This window comes from Chelon labrosus (assembly GCF_963514085.1).
Source record: "Chelon labrosus genome assembly, chromosome: 22".
NCBI lineage: Eukaryota > Metazoa > Chordata > Actinopteri > Mugiliformes > Mugilidae > Chelon > Chelon labrosus.
This window is the reverse complement of record NC_140355.1, coordinates 4,109,322-4,126,148: the sequence shown is the minus strand read 5'-3', so window position 1 is coordinate 4,126,148 and position 16,827 is coordinate 4,109,322. Positions and strand designations below refer to the sequence as shown.

At 40.9% G+C, this 16,827-nt stretch overlaps 1 protein-coding gene across 1 annotated transcript; it reads left to right on the top strand.

Moving 5' to 3' along the window:
* Positions 1–5,194: 5,194 nt before the first annotated feature.
* On the top strand, positions 5,195–15,929 carry tmc2a (transmembrane channel-like 2a; the record flags this gene model as incomplete). Its single annotated transcript, XM_084572875.1, has 20 exons — positions 5,195–5,347; positions 7,331–7,369; positions 7,468–7,918; positions 8,320–8,475; positions 8,559–8,649; positions 8,759–8,840; positions 8,934–9,040; positions 9,240–9,338; positions 9,606–9,748; positions 10,066–10,213; positions 10,367–10,555; positions 10,661–10,840; positions 11,425–11,583; positions 11,994–12,122; positions 12,920–12,987; positions 13,643–13,882; positions 13,969–14,094; positions 14,232–14,310; positions 15,462–15,579; positions 15,721–15,929. The coding sequence occupies exons 1-20, from the start codon at positions 5,311–5,313 to the stop codon at positions 15,927–15,929; spliced, it is 2,850 nt and encodes a 949-aa protein (XP_084429001.1). The 5' UTR covers positions 5,195–5,310.
* Between the last annotated feature and the right edge of the window lie 898 nt (positions 15,930–16,827).

Below are 16,827 nucleotides of genomic sequence, written 5' to 3'. Positions count from 1 at the left end.
GCAGGATTTTGTCCTCGAAATTGATGTGTTAGAAGCAGGGGAAAAAATGGACAAGTGGAAGTATTTGAGGGACTTTAACAAGGGCAACTGCAGCTCTTGTGGTCAAAAGTGTTGCGGGAAGGAAAGGCTCACTGGTGCTCATTGATGCTTGTTGGCTTCTTGTAGCACCTGATGAAGCTCCAAAAAGACCTGATGAAGCTGATCATCACATCATCTGCATTACCTGTTGGAACTTTAGAAAACGCTGATGAACCTCCAGAAAGACCAGTTGCTTCTCATGATCTTGCAACAGCACTTGAAGTACCTGCAGTACCCTGTGTGGCACCTGAAACACTCGCAGAAGCTCCTGAAGTGGCTGCCAAAGCTATCAACATAGTGCCCACACTCCAGCCTGAAGCAGAAGACGAAAGAAGCAAAAGACGAAGGACAAATAATAATTTAACCCTTAATTGTGCCGCAATGGGGATTTTGCAGTTCCTGCTATTTGACCCATTCATTTGCTCACACTGTAGTGTTTACAGTTGGAGCAGTGGGCTGCAGCAATTTGGGGGTTATATGCTTGCTGAACGGACCTCAGCCATGGACACCTGGGACCCCTTGGTTCCAAGCTGCACCTCTAACCACTACTCCACAGCTGCACAAAACACACACATTCACTGCCGAAACCCGGGATCGAACCAGGGACCTTTAGATCTTCAGTCTAACGCTCTCCCAACTGAGCTATTTCGGCACATCAGTGGCTCCTGGTGGAGCAACAAATGACAGCACACAACATCAACACAGCAGTAATCCAGACAGATACAGGATTACTGGAGAATGAAAGAAGACTGACACCAGGAGAAGACCATCTTACTCCAGTCTATTAGTTCCATGAAGGAGGCCCTTCAAGAGAAGGTGGGGCAAAAGGAAACATCCACAGAGGGCTGATGGACAGACTAAAGGCTTTACAACAGCAAATGGAAGAGGGAGCAAAGAAGCCAAAAAAGAAATCTTGGAGGAAGAGATTCCTGCAGTTCTTTACTAGAATTAGAAGGACCTCAGTCTGACCTCTGACCTCTACAACAACCACATGCCCATCAACCCCCCATTCCCCCACCCCACCTACTTTTCACCCTCCTTATCTCATCTGTTGATTAACATCTTCAGTCAATGATCTGATCCACTGAGTGATATTTGACCTGTTTCTAATAATATCTGGTTGTTTTCTCAAACACAAGTAGTGCTGCATGAGGATTGAGAAAGATCCAAAACGCCATTGGGTGATTTAAGACGGTGGTTTTCAAAGTGGGGGCCGCGGCTCCCTGGGGGGCCGCCAGGGGGCGCTAGGGGGGCCTCAGACAATTGGAGGGAAGATAAGAAATTAGAAAAATGAAAAAAATATAATCGAATTATTTTCAACCATTATTATAAAATATAATCTAATTATTTAAACATTATCATAAAACACAATTATTAATAATATATCTAAATGTTACTTGCCATGCTCATCTTTCTGATTCCCTGCCAGTCAAAACATCGTTCATGACCTCTTAATCTGTGTAGACCTGGCGGTTTACGCCATTTATCAAGCTGCTTTGCTCCTCAAGCTAGCATGTAGCTAGCACAAAATGGACAGGTTTTTGACAAGAAAGAGACCGAAGGAACAGACCAACAGCCCTGTCGTGGAGGACACTGCTAAAACCTAAGAACTCCTGGCCAACTAAAATCAGAAAATATGAGGCAGCACTTATGCTAAACAAATGTAATAGTTATTGAATAGTGAATAAAAGTAAGAAAGAAACATTATAAAAGATGACGTTTCTTAACATATTTTGTAGCATTGTCTGTAGGTTTGCAGAGGGGGTCCCCGGCCAGAAGCTAATTCTGTTTGGGGGGTTTTGACATGGAAAAGTTTGGGAACCCCTGATTTAAGAAATTCAAATTCAATTCCTCCCTTTAAAATAAAAATGTAAAAACTATTAATGAACCTCAGTAAAAGTTCCATCAGGAAGATTATTTAATTATTTTTTTGAAATCCTGTCTCCTTCCTCAGTTGAACCAATCCGATATTAATAAAAACCTCTTTCTCGGTGAGTTGAGGTTTTACTGGTTCTAAAATATATTTTTGCTGTGATTTTTTTGTTTTTATTATAGCGGTAAACCCAGTCTCTAAAGTGTTTTCCAAATCCATTTTCAAAGATAAGATCAGCGTGGGCTCTCTTTTACTTTCTGTGCTGGGAAAGATGAACCCATACAACACTTCAGAGGGAGAACAGAGGTCAGAATAAGTTTCTTTTAAAATAAACTTTGTGTTTAATTGTAACCAAACTCACCTTTCTTTGTTATTCTTAGTGGACATTATTGTGTTTTTAGAGTAAAGGAGCCTTTTTTCAGCTTTAATATAACGTCTCATATTCTTTCTAAATTGTTCTAGTATTCAGTGTGCTGGCAACATATTCAAATCTAAAACTGTCATCATTTTAACAGGTAATTTAGTAACTAGAAGGAGCAAATACAGACACCTTGAATGACCATTTCAGCTCAGTGTGTGTCCTCCTCTACTAGAACATACTGGATCAGTTTAGATCCAGTATTTTCTAGTAGAGTTCTGCTCTTTTTAGTCAGCACTGAAACAGGCTCAAGTTCTTCAGTCAGGGACCATTTCATTTATTGTGTAGCCTGTTAATCTACAGTATGTGATGTCTAGTGCTCTGAAGCTGAGTTTTGAAGACACCTGTGGTAAAGGCTTCAAGGACAGTGTAAGATGATTTATTGTTCGTTTTTGTACAATGAACAGTCAGAGTTTAGGCCAGTCGACTAAATCTTGCATTTATGCTGCCATTTGTAGGTTAACTATTTGAACTTTTTTACCAATCAGTATTTAAATTATTTCTATTACTTCAACCATCACAGTTTACCTGACCATCAGCTGTCTATGTGTTCACTATCAGGCTACTCATTTTGACTATTCATTTCAACTTACTGTTCCTCACCTTTTCAGTTATGATTTCAGCCAGCTCTCTAGCCCTCTCTGCCTCATTACTGCCTGGTGTTCAGGATTTACTGCAGGTGTTTTCTTTATTCCTGAATTTAGCTTGCTAATTATGTTGTTCTTTTGAAACTGCACAAATACTCCTGGTTAGGAATCACTACTGTCATAGTCTTTCACTTTCACAAATGTTTCGTCCTCTAGTTGAACCTGCTTTATACTTATACGTTTATAATCTTTATTTCCCCTGCAAATGAAATCCAATAAGTGCAAACGCCGATGGAAATGTTTCCAGTGGAGCCCAAAAAGGGAAGAGTCTTTTTGACTTTTGGAGTGGCTGACCCCCGCTACTCCTCAGTGGTGTTTGTTTAGCCCTTTTATTTTTTATCCTGATCGCATGATTCCATATTTCAAATAATCAGAATCATTTGCACTTTGACAGCATTAATAACATTAATTCTGACCTCTTTCGTCGCTTTTTGGGGTCCCATGGTAACACTTCTTGTACAAAAGCACACCACTATGCGTAAAATATAAATGCCGGTAATTTGCCATTTATCTCACAGATATAGAGTATATTTATATTTACATAATGATTAATGTAATTAATTAATGCACATGTCAGATGTCTTCATTAGTTTTTATTCTTATGGCTCACCACTAGGTGGCATAACACACACACACACACACACACACACACAAGATCAAGTTTAAAATGTGTCATTAAAACAGTTCACCCAAACATGAAGGCAAACTTTTAAATGACAGAATTATATTGTGCAGTTGATGTAAAAGTTTTATTAAACTCTTTAAGACAAAATACATATTAAGGTTAACACTGAGACGAAAGGCCTCTTGTAAATGTCATTTCAAAATTAAGTATAGATTAATGCAAACATCTTGCCGTCGCCAGTGTGTTTGGACAGTGTGCACTGACATTACAGAATCCTTCAGAGCTGATCCATTAACTTTTAATTCTTCATGCATATTTCATCTTGATCATGCATGAAATATTGATTCACAAACATCCGCAGATGTTTTTTATTTTATTTCCAGACATGAGGGTGTTGGTATGCACACAACATTGTGCTCCGAAGTGGTAAAAATAAATAAATCTATTCATTTATTTAAGAAATACTCTTCACAGATCACTGCTCATGAACTATTTGATCATTTGATGTTTAGTAAAGACAGAAGATACACAAGTGAGATCTATTAGTGGATAATAGAACTTTTTAATGAATGAACATTCTTACTGGTATATACAACTGTACAACAACTATTTAGATGTACTTGTATTTTTCAAATACGTAATCATAAATTATGATTATTGTAGGCACCAGTATGCTGGATGATCTTGTATTATTCCCTTAAAATATGTCATAAACTCTCTAGCAACAAAAAAAATAATATCACAGAGTCACACATTGGTGACAAGACTCACTGTGTTCATGTTCTGTGAATAGACAAAAATGCGACTGGCCTGTCACCTCAAATGCACCTGCCTTGAGACCAGCACAGGTCTTATAAGGTGTGATCCACATCTCATCTGTGGTACCTGATAACCGTGTAATGGAATCAATTTGAATGTGAAAAATGAGCTCTACTCTATTATTTAATGAGGCTCAGTGGTGCTGCTCTGCGCAGTTTTCGGCTCTGCACCCACAGGTGGCTGCCATCAGTCTCGGCTTTAGGTGTTGGTTGACTCTGTAGCTGCTGTGTTTTTGTTAAACACATCGAAACAAATGTATTGAAAGTTGCAAAGTCATCTCAGGGCACTTACTGCTTGCCCAGTGAGCCTCGCACAATGAAACCTAAACCTTCATTAAATCTTTAGGCCGTCTGCTCTTCTCGTGGGTGTGTGTGCGTGTCTCTGTGTGGTCTCCGATAACATGACAAGTGAGAGTGTTTCAAAGCACTTTGAAACACTCTTCAGCCTTTAAAAAAAAAAAAGCAAAGCAGAGCACAATCACTTAAACGGCTCTAACGATTCGGTCACTTCTACAAATCAGCGTGGCACTAACCACTGGTGTAACCCACAGCTGGATCATTATCTCTGTGTGGTAATAACGAAGCAGGGAACTCCCAGGTCCTGTAGAATAACCCATCTTTCCTGCTTGAGAATGGTGGATCATCTTTGGTTTCCAGAATTTACTGCACCTATCCAGGAACACCTGTTGAGAGCAGGTCACATGCAGCAGTTGTCATAGTGACGGCACAGTCAGATACCTGAGTTGGGTGCTGGCGTGGAGCCGAGGCAGAGGAGAGCCAGCGGGCAGAGGGGGTAGGCTGGGCAACCACTGCTGAGGACACAGGGGACAAAAGCTTTTATCATTTTCATCATGCCGAGAAAAACTGATGTAGCTAAACTAGAAGAAGGTGAGTTGAAGCTTGGGGGTTGAAAGATTCTTTTGTTATGATTGTTATAATGTTATAAGTTTTGTTTTCCTCATGACACAAAACTTGTGTCTTAATGTGCTGTTCTTTTTATTTGATTTCTGTATATGTACACTTTTCAGAGGACTTACTACTTGCCAGACTTACCACACATAAAGGTGTGGACTCAAATCCTTTTGACTTCCGGCCCTTTTCCAATGCGGCAACAAAGCTTAACATGGCATGTGGCCATCATCACATGTTCCGCTTTAGCTTCCACTGGTTTCTGGAGATAAATTTGGGCATTGTTAAGTGGATTGTGGTAAAAGCATATAAGAGCAGGCCCGTGTAGAGCAGGAAAACAAATACTGCAACAAGACTGAGACTTCAGCAGTACCAGCAGCCCTGTGAGACTATAGCTACAGCTTTAAGTTTAAGGATGAAGTTTCTATTTCTAGGTCTTTTATTTTAGTACGATTTAATAATTTCCATAAGCAAATTTAACAATATCATTTGCAGTGCAAGATGAGAGAGAAAACCCTCTTGGCCTTATTTGAAAATTTCTCAATTTAAAGAACAAAAACATAAGCAACAATATAACTACATACATACTACTGATAGCTAAATAGCACCAGAATAAAGCAAAGTGCACATGTTGGCAAGTTTATACACCTGGATTGTCACCTGAACAAAAGAATTAAAACATACCACTGTGAATGAAGCAAATAATAAAATGGATTTAACTGCTCTACTGTAGCTGCCTTTCCTTGTGTGCTTGGTCATATGTTTTAAGTATGTTTTGTAACATTTCAAAGAGGAACTATTTTTTTTTTCTTTTTTTTTCTTTTTTTTTGCCAAATGGGAAAGTTATCGCATAATTTAGATATCCCTAAATTCTATTGAAAACTGAGCCTAACACTAAAATTAGATTAAGATTAAGAGATTAAGGTCTCTTACAAACATGTTGACAGTTTTGCCATCATCATCTCCATCAAGTTCCAGCATGTAGGATCTTTTTTGCAAGAACATACTGAACATAAGCTCTCTCCAGAGGCAGTGTTTGGAAGAAGACCCACCCTCTATGTAGACATAAAGGGCTCAGTCTTAACTAATAAAAGATATTCATGAGTACTAATAGATCCCCCAAAAGCATACTCTCTGGACCTTTAATGTGACATGGTAGCAAAGTGAGAGGATTTAACAGGACAAATATTTAATAGAATTCACAATTACATTGTCATCCATATATTACCACTTCCAACTTTAAATAGTTGTGTTTTCAGCCCAAATAGATAGCAATGCAATGCGCAGCCTTACCACTAGATGTCACTAAATCCCAAACACTGGTCCTTTAAATTACATCTACTGTGTGTCCTAAATAAAACAGTGTGTACATGACGACACATTTCTAAAAAAGAATGCGCATATATGTGGCTCATATATAGTTTGACGTAGGAGAGGTCACAATATGATCTCTGCAAATGGAAATAACATTTTGTATGCTATGGAGTCCTTTTTAGGACTTTAGGAAATACATCACATATTCCAAAGCAAATAAAACATGACTATACAGGATGAAAACATCTACTGGACGAATCTCACAACAGAGGGATTTTTTTTTATTTTTTATGCTATGACAGACTTTTTAGTCTGCTTTGGAATATGTGATGTATTTCTGTATGCAGCTCTGTAGGACCATCTTTCGAGCTAACACCAGCATGTTTACATGCTCACATTACAATGCTACCTTGCTGAAGTTTAGCTGTCGATATGCATTATATTCAGTGTTTACAAAATCTTTGTTGTCTATAGTTTTGACTAAAAAATAATAACATAATTTTTCTGGACAGAAATATTTGGCATTAACTTTAATATTAGTTCACTGAAGAACAGAATTGAGTTGATTTCAATGTATATGCATGTTCTCAAGTTACATTGCTGATTACTTCATCGTGTTGTGTTTTGTGTGTGTGTGTTCTTCCTCAGTCGGGATAGACATTGATGCAGACCTGACTGACAGCGATGGTAAGTGGATAAAAATAGCGTTATATGGAAATTGTTTAAAATTGCGAATAGCCAAGAGAGTAATCAAATGCTCAAGTGTGGCATTGTATGTGTTTCAGACAACGCGACCCAGAAGAGAACAAACAGGAGGCAGGGAGCTGGAAGAGGAGGTGCAAAGGGAAGAGGCCGAGGCAAAAAAACAGCCAGCGAGGACGAGGATGATGAGGAGGAGGAAGACGAAGTTCCCAGGGGACGCAGGGGAGCAAACAGGAAGAAGCCGGCCAAGAAACGTGGTGGTGGCAATGATGATGAGGATGAGAGCGAGGATGAGGCTCCCAAGAAGAAGCGAGGAGGCGCTGCCAATAGGAAGAAAGGAGGGAAAGCACAGGACAGTGATGAGGATGACAGTGATGCTGGCAAAGGAAAGAAGGGAAAGAGGGGAGGTGGAAAGAAAGGAGGGAAGGAGGAAGAGAACAGCAAGGGCAAGAAGGGTGATGCCAAAGGGAAGGACAAGGGGAAAGACAAGGATGATGACAAGGACAAGAAGAAGAAAAAGAAGAAGGATAGCAGGTAGACAAAGAGAGACAGACATACCAACCTAATCTTATACATTCAACAACTCTACTTCACGTTTTCGCTGCCATTACTTGTAATACAATTAAACTGTCACATTCAGTCCTGACATGGTGGTAAACAGCAGAGGACTGTGTGAAATCTGGGAGGCAAGCCCAGGCAAGCTCCACCCAGTTTTATGTGTTGTGCTGCCCCCTGTCGGGTGCAGGGAGAAATGTGCTTTGTTGCTACTCATCACATCGTCATTTCCCCAGACAAAGAGTACACCCAGCAAGTGGGCAGCATAACACTGCTTTCACAACATGTCCATTGACCACACAGGATGAGTTGTTCTTTTTCTCCATATGACAAGCACAAGATATATGAATGAATATAAATTCTGTGCCCATCTGCTCCAGTTCGTCTGATTCCAACTCCAACTCAGATGAGGAGGAGGATTCCATGTCGGAGGGAGAGATGGCCCGGCTGATGGAGGAGGTGGAGGAGAAGAAGAAGCTGATTGCCAACATCAGGAACAAGCCGTGGAGGATGCAGCGGAGGCTTGTGCACCTAAAGTAATCTCTTGCACTGGAAATATCCTGCGGAGTTCCTTTTTGCATTTGTAGACAGTTTGACTAACGGGGCCTTTTCTTCACAGGGAGGCTCAGGCATTTGTGGACAAGTTTGAAGGAGCTCTGGGCAAAGGAAAAGGCAGGAAGTGGTACGCCTACAAAGTGATGATGACAAAGGTTAAGCACAAAATTTAAACTTTCTGTCTTTTCTGCTATGACTCTGTAATTCTCTGTAATGAGTGGGCTCTTCTGTAATTATGTTTTAATTTCTTTTTGTTCACCACAGAAATGGATCAAGTTTCAAAGGGATTTTGAGAATTTCAGAACAGCCTGTATCCCATGGGAGAGGAAGATCAAAGAGGTGGAAAGTAAGTTTTGCTACAGCACAGCTGTGTTCACACACTGAACAGCCACATGTTTTGAACAGATGATAAATTTAAAAATCTTCTTATCATCCTCAGGCCACTTTGGCTCATCTGTGGCGTCTTACTTCATCTTCCTGCGCTGGATGTATGGCATGAACCTCGTCCTTTTTGGGTTCACTTTTGGACTCGTGGTCATCCCTGAGGTGATGAGGATTAGTTCTGTTCACGTAGCCCAGAAAAACAGATGAATCAGTCGGGATAGGCTTTACAAAACAAAAATAACATAGTGTGTTTGCTTACACCTTTGGGCCCCTGGTGGCAGTAAAAATGCTGGGGAGTGATTTTTAAAACTGAAATCAATACACTGAATGTGACTTAATTGAATTACTTTTTACTTTTCAGGTCCTGATGGGTCTTCCATATGGATCTATTCCCAGGAAGACTGTACCAAGAGCAGAGCAGGCCACTGCCCAAGACTACTCTGTCCTCATGGACTTCAATGTGAGTCTGATATATGATGAAGACAAAGGTCTATATAACATTACAAATTACTCTACCCCATCAGGATGCCATATACACGTTAAGACATCTATTACGACAAACTGCTTAAAAATAGGGAATAGTTTATATAACATATACAATTAGATATGTAATGGAACTATGGCTAAATTTGCAGCGCTACTTGGGTCGATGTAAACGCTAAAGGAAAATGAGTGATGAAAGGACGAATGAAAATGAAAATACTAATGGCTTCTCCTCCTTTCCCAGGGTTACTGCAAATATTCAGTGCTGTTCTATGGATTTTACAACAATCAGAGGACCATTGGCTTGCTAAAGTTCAGGCTCCCTCTGTCTTACCTCATGGTCGGGATCGGCACCTTTGGCTACAGCCTGATGCTCGTGATCCGCACGTGAGTCTGCAGCACACTGGCATCCAGCATAATTAACGAAAATTAATGTATTCATTTAAATAAAAACTTTTGAAACTGCCACTTTAATATGGTGAGCTAATTTGAGTGTTTTTGCCATAAGTGCAGCATAGTTAGTTAATCAGTCATTTGCAGGTAAGCATGTAGGTATGGGTTAATGACTCTCCAGAGCAAATAAAAACAACAGGATAAAACAATAGTGGTCATATGATTTTGTAATTTTGTTTCAGTGGTGAAATTTCAATAAAGTTGTGTTTTGTCTGCACTCATAATGAAGTCTGTTTTTGTATGTCTTTCAGAATGGCCAAGAATGCTGATGTTGGCGGTGGAGACGGAGATGAAGGAGAGTTCACCTTCGCCTGGAAGATGTTCACCAGCTGGGATTACCTCATTGGCAACGCAGAAACTGCTGACAACAAGTACGCCTCCATCACCACCAGCTTCAAGGTAACCGTGTCTATCCTACAGCAGGAAATAATTGTTTTTTAATAAATTCCAAAAGAGATGCTTTCAGGACAAACACCGTTGCTAAATGTTCATGATAACAATGAACGCCTGCTCTACTAACAGTCAGTCCTCAAAAACGTTTGATAAGAACAGGAGTCCATCGTGGACGAGCAAGAGAACCAGAAGGATGAGAACATTCATCTGCGCAGGTTCCTCAGAGTCCTGGCTAACTTCCTGATCACCTGCAGCCTCGGTGGCAGCGGGTACCTTATCTACTTTGTGGTGAAGAGGTCTCAGGAGTTTGCCAACAGGGACGACCTCAGCTGGTACGAGAAGAATGAGGTAATGATGGTCAGGTAGTTCAGAATAAAATACTAGATACTTTATAGAAAGTTAAAAGGTCGGTTGTAAATAATACGTGTGATGTGGTGAACTTTCTTTGTCTAGCTGGAGCTCATCATGTCTTTGCTGGGCCTGGTGTGTCCTCCTCTGTTTGAGACCATCGCTGAGCTGGAGGACTACCATCCCCGAATCGCCCTCAAGTGGCAGCTGGGACGCATCTTTGCCCTCTTCCTAGGAAACCTCTACACCTTTCTGTTCGCCCTGTTTGATGAGGTCAACACCAAGGTATGGCAGTAGCATGTATGTGTGTGTCCTCTCTTTCCCAACTAGCCACCTGGATCGTTTTCTAATTGTGCCACAGTGCTGATTTGTTAGCCAGTCAGTCAATCTAGACTGTATGGCCACCCATGTAGCACTTTAGTCCAGAGCAAGACAGTCTGTGAGGTCTGTCGTTACACTTCCCAGACTAAGTTAGGAACAGGCCCTGCGAGGTGTCCGTAAAACTGTTGACAGGACTGCAATGACTGATGATTCTTTTAATCTTTCTATAAAGAAGTTTATAATTGGTTATGCATTTGTAAAACCTCCCCAGTGCATAGAAAAACAAGTCATATTTCTTTGTTGTTACTTTAAACTCTAAACTCTAAACTCTAAGCTCCCACGTTATGCAGTGGACCGCATAATGTGGGCACAAATCTGGAAGCTAGTCGAAACATTTTTAGCTCTTGCAGCATGCAGGCAAGCATTTTTCTTCCAAGTGAGCAGCCTATGTCTGGCATCCGGTATCTGTTTCTCTCCATTTAACCACCTTTTACATTTGCATCTCCGTTGACAACACCTTTTCTGAGTCGCTATTTTGTTCTCCTCAGTTGGAAGAAGAGCAGGCCATCAAGAACGCCTCCATCTGGGCCATGAAGGAGTACTACGCCAACTTCTCACGTCTGGTCAACGACTCCGAGGCCACCCCACCCCCCATGAACCCCGCTGATGTCATCAGAGGACCCTGCTGGGAGACTGCCGTCGGCATAGTAATGAAAACAGAAACTTTCTTGCTGCGATTCACGCTTATGCATCCAGATTAAAACACAGAAATAATACTTTCTCTCAAACTGTGGTAAAATAACATCTAATGTCATTTTTATATCAATATTTCAGAAAGATCGGCCAAAAACTGGATTCAATTAGTCCTCATCACATCCATCATCCCATTTATTTTTTTGGACCACACATGCCACATTCAGCTGGTTCTCAGGCGAAGGGAGCATTTGATTTTAGAATGAATAAAAGGGTTTCAGATGTGTGAAGCAGTGTTCATACATTTGCTGCTACTACCCCCCAGCTATACTCTACTGAACAATTCTCCAACTTCCTTTTTAAATATGGAATTTGTTATTTGATAAGTAACATTCATTAACAACTTCACTCTGTGCTCTTCTAGGAGTTTGTGAAGCTGACAGTGTCCGACATCCAGGTGACCTACCTGACCATCCTGATTGGTGACTTTGCCAGAGCGGTCATCGTCCGCTTCCTGAATTACTGCTGGTGCTGGGACCTGGAGGCTGGATTTGTAAGCTGGACTTGAACAAACTGTGAAATTAAACGGTTTTCTAAGTTAACATTAACTATTCATCGCCATTCAAACATCCTAGTGGGCTGTGACAGTGAGCCAGCGTGCACGGAAAGAGCATGAAACTGAAGCCGCTATGTGGAATACTGCCATCTTTCATTTTGTTGTTTACACGCTTGGTGGCATGTCATAATGTATTCCGTGCGTAGAAAAAGACCTGTCGAGCCATTATTGAGTTACCATGCTATTACTGGTATCATTTAGAAACACATCACTGCTTCATTGTGTGTTTCTGGGAAGTTCAGTCTATCATACACTGGAAAAACTAGCACTGTAACATTAACTGGTCATTACAAGATTTGAGCAAAAATGTTTTATTAACTCCATTAACTACAGTTGTGTTCACTCTTAGCACAACAGCACTACCAAACTATATGACGTTTTTTTAGGCTTTAATTCAGTGTTATTTTGCTACATGCTAACTATGTGTCAACAAAGTGCCTCTAATTCTTCTTCCTGCAAAACATAGCATGCACTCAAGGGCTTGTCCATGACACAATAATTATCAGAATACGAGTCTGGTAATATTCCATTGGGATTTCATTATGTGACATGATTCAACCAATATAGAGACAAAAATATTTCTGCACACAATTGCACTAGCCAATTGTGTGCAGAAATTTTCAACCAATAATTTTTAATTATAAGTTGGTTAAAGAACATATACTGTACATGCAAGTTATGTTTACCATTAGTAAAACTTTCAGTGAGTCGCAACTTTTTCTAATCTCTTCCAGCCATCGTACGGAGAGTTTGACATCAGTGGAAATGTTCTTGGATTAGTCTTCAATCAAGGAATGATCTGGTAAAATCAAGTATATATTTTTTTATATTGACAGCACATGCTCAGTCTGCAACATGGTCCTTGTCTGTCTGTGGATGTACATGTGTTTACTAGAGTTTATATGGGTGTAGAAACACACACAAAAAAAAGACATTACCAATGTTGGACTTCTGGTTGGAGTGGAACACCTCTACATATCATTACACGCAGCATGTTAAACACACATAATATTACTATAGGTACATAATATATGTTGTAATGTGTTATTCATTCATTCATTCATCTTCTATACCCGCTTATTCCTGTTGAGGGTCGCGGGGGTCTGCTGGAGCCTATCCCAGCTGTCATCGGGCGAGAGGTGGGGGTACACCCTGGACAGGTCGCCAGTCTATCGCAGGGCTAACACAGAGACAGACAACCATTCACACTCACACTCACACCTACGGCTAATTTAGAATCACCAATTAATCTAATGAGCATGTCTTTGGATGGTGGGAGGAAGTCAGAGTACCCGGAGAGAACCCACGCAGACACAGGGAGAACATGCAAACTCCCCACAGAAAGGCCCAGTCGGCCCATGGATTCGAACCCGGGACCTTCTGTAATGTGTTATATCTGTCATAATTAAATACCACAGCATTATGCATTACACAACATCTGCATTCCATGATTTCAGGATGGGTGCGTTTTACGCTCCTGGTCTGGTTGGCATCAACGTGCTCCGCCTCCTCAGCTCCATGTACTACCAGTGTTGGGCTGTGATGGCCACAAACGTCCCCCACGAGAGGGTCTTCAAGGCTTCCAAGTCCAACAACTTCTACATTGGCCTGCTGCTTCTTGTCCTCTTCCTGAGTCTGTTACCTGTTGTCTACACCATCATGACCCTGCCACCTTCATTTGACTGTGGGCCTTTCAGGTAATAACACATAACAGAAGGACCTCAGCTTGAATATGAAAGATGGGAGTGATGAGAATATGCTAATATGAAGTACATGTTGGCAGCGGGAAGGAAAAGATGTTTGATGTGGTCATGGAGACGATAGACCTGGACCTGCCGGCCTTCATGGGGACGCTCTTCAGCTATGCAGCTAACCCGGGCCTTATCATACCAGCTGTACTGCTCATGGTGTGAGTACAGACACACACAAGAATTTGTTTAGAACTGGGTTGAATACGTAAATTATGGTTGATGTGTATGTGTCAAAAAAGTTGGTTAAATTCACAGCCACTGAAAAATAACGAATCCTGTCATCTCTTCTTCACAGACTGGCCATCTACTATCTGAACTCAGTGTCTGAGGCCTACCAAAACTCTAATATGGAGCTGAAGAAGAAGATGCAGATGGTAAGTAGAGAATGGGGGTAAAGGTAATGTACATATGCCCCTACTACAAGTGTACACATATTGCATATGTAGTATAGTATAATATATGTAGTATCTACAGTCAGATGAAATGACTGCATAATTTGCTACTTATTTTTTGTACATGGTCTTGCATTCATTGCTTTTCTACCTATTGGTACTCAAAAGGCCTTACAGTCACAGTGACACATTTTCACAACCACACACTCATTCTCTCCACCACTAACAGATTGAACTGCTAACCCTCTGGTTTATCAAACAACCCACTCTATCTACTGAGCCACAACCACCCACTCTGTCAGCAGTGTGGCTCCTCAGACTAGTCATACCAGTTGGTCTACCACTTTTGTCCCACTTAAAATATCAGCAGCTTTTGGTTCTGTTGTCCTCAATACGGACATTAATGGTCACCTCAGGATGCACCTAGTTTTAATCTTTACATCATTATTAAGCCAGATTTTTGATATGTCACTTGCAAAAGCCATGTTACTCCAATTAAATTCCCAACCGCCCCAGCTTGGCTTCCTGCTCTGTTCTAATTGGGAAATCTGTGCATGGTAAATTGCTAAAATCGAAATGTTTACCCTGGTGAAACTTTACACCTGTATGCATACTGACAGTACAAGATGCTGCATGTACACAGTCTCTAGCATTTTCCCTATTTTAGGTGAAATGCCTCATTGAAGAAGAATCATTTTTCCAGACTGTTATGCCTTTGCACCTGCGACAATTGCAATTGCGATATCTTAGGAATGCTTTAAGGGAAGTTTTCAAGTTTGGCGCAAATGTTAATTTGGACTCAAGAATGAGTCATTCACATTTTTGGTAATAACTCAGCAAGTCGTTGTTGAAGTATGACAAGAGTGTCTTAATCAGTAAGGTGATGATATGATGCGATGGCATAGTTCCTTCTTTATTAATATCACATGTATTGGTCTTAACAAACATAAGTTAACTGCAACTTCACTTGCTGGAAGAGGCATCAAACCACAAGGTGGCACTTTCTGTTTTTAATGTCAACGTATGAGTGTACTGTATAAGTATATAATGCCTGATAAATTGATAAATCTTTTTTTAGCTACACAGCTACATCGAGGCTATTTCTCTGTTTCCTTCCAACTTTCTCTATGCAGGCTCGGGATGAAGAGAAAAACCGGAGGAACAACACGGACAGCACCAACCAGGTCATGAAAGACCTGGAGGACCTGCTTCCCAACCGATCCCTCGCGCCCCCTGCTCCACCTGAACCTGGTTAGTAGCCTCTTAAAACAAGCAGATCATCACGTGCACAAAACCTCGATAGCAGTGATTTGCCTCAGGATATCCACTTAAAACATTAAGTGCAGCGCTGAGGTTATGAAACTAACATGTGATCTTCCTCCTTTTAAACAGAAAAAACACCAGAGCCAGAAGCAAAACCAACTAAAACAAAGGCCGGGTCAGCCGGTAAAAGTGTCAACCTGCAGAAAGACGTCTCTCTTGCTTCACCCAACCCTAATGCACGAGGGCCAGTAAGCCGACCACCCGGGCCAAGAGGACCTGGTCCAGGTCCAGGTCCTGGACCGGGTCGAGGCCGTGGGAGAGGGCCCCCTCCAAGATAACAGCGTGAGAATACAACATTCCTGTTGGCTGTGTTAATTCCTCAGACAATCTCTGTTCATTTCACAGCCAGAGACACAAACAGGAAAAACACATTTAGTAGACTTTTGAGACAGTGGACCTCTGTTAGGTCTTCTAATTTACCTGTTGACATCAGCAACACCCTGAACTTTACTGCTAGGAATTTTTGGAAATTATAACCCCGTAAACTATAATCGAGATCACAGTTATGCAACACAGTGCTGCAAAAACATCAGTTTTGTTTTGAGCTATCTATGATTCACAAAGAAAGAACCACGCCATCCTGTTGTTCTGTGTTTCCGTTCTGAAGGTATAATGGGATCCTTTGGGTCAAAATAATGATCCAAGTTAAACGTCTATTGCTCACCTTGATAACATGGCTTATCTTTGGCTAATGTCCAAAACATTTATTGAATACTGTGCGGACTTACTTGCTTGCTGATTAGCTGGATTTAAAATCAGATCATAGTTTGTCAAAAATGAACTTGAGGTCAGCTTAATGGCTTCCTCCAGGAGTTTCTACTCCATCTCAAAGTCTTCATCAGGCAATGGTTTTTTCTGCATTAGGATTTAAATGCCCTCCACAGTCTTCCTGCATGTTGAAGATGATGACTGCTAGATGCAGGGTAATGGTCCCCATCGATTTTACACATGCAAAGTAATGGATTACTGCTTATGCAGAGCATTAATGCTCAGAGCTCCATAATACAATCATAATATTACTCCTAGAATTTTTGTTTTCAGAAATGTTGGACTCATTCTTTATTTTATTATGAGGACAATGCTTGTAGTATTGTACCTGTTCAACAGCCATAGATGTAATACTTGCTACTGATTGACTGGGGAATCATTATTGGGACACCTCAATCATAGTTCAGG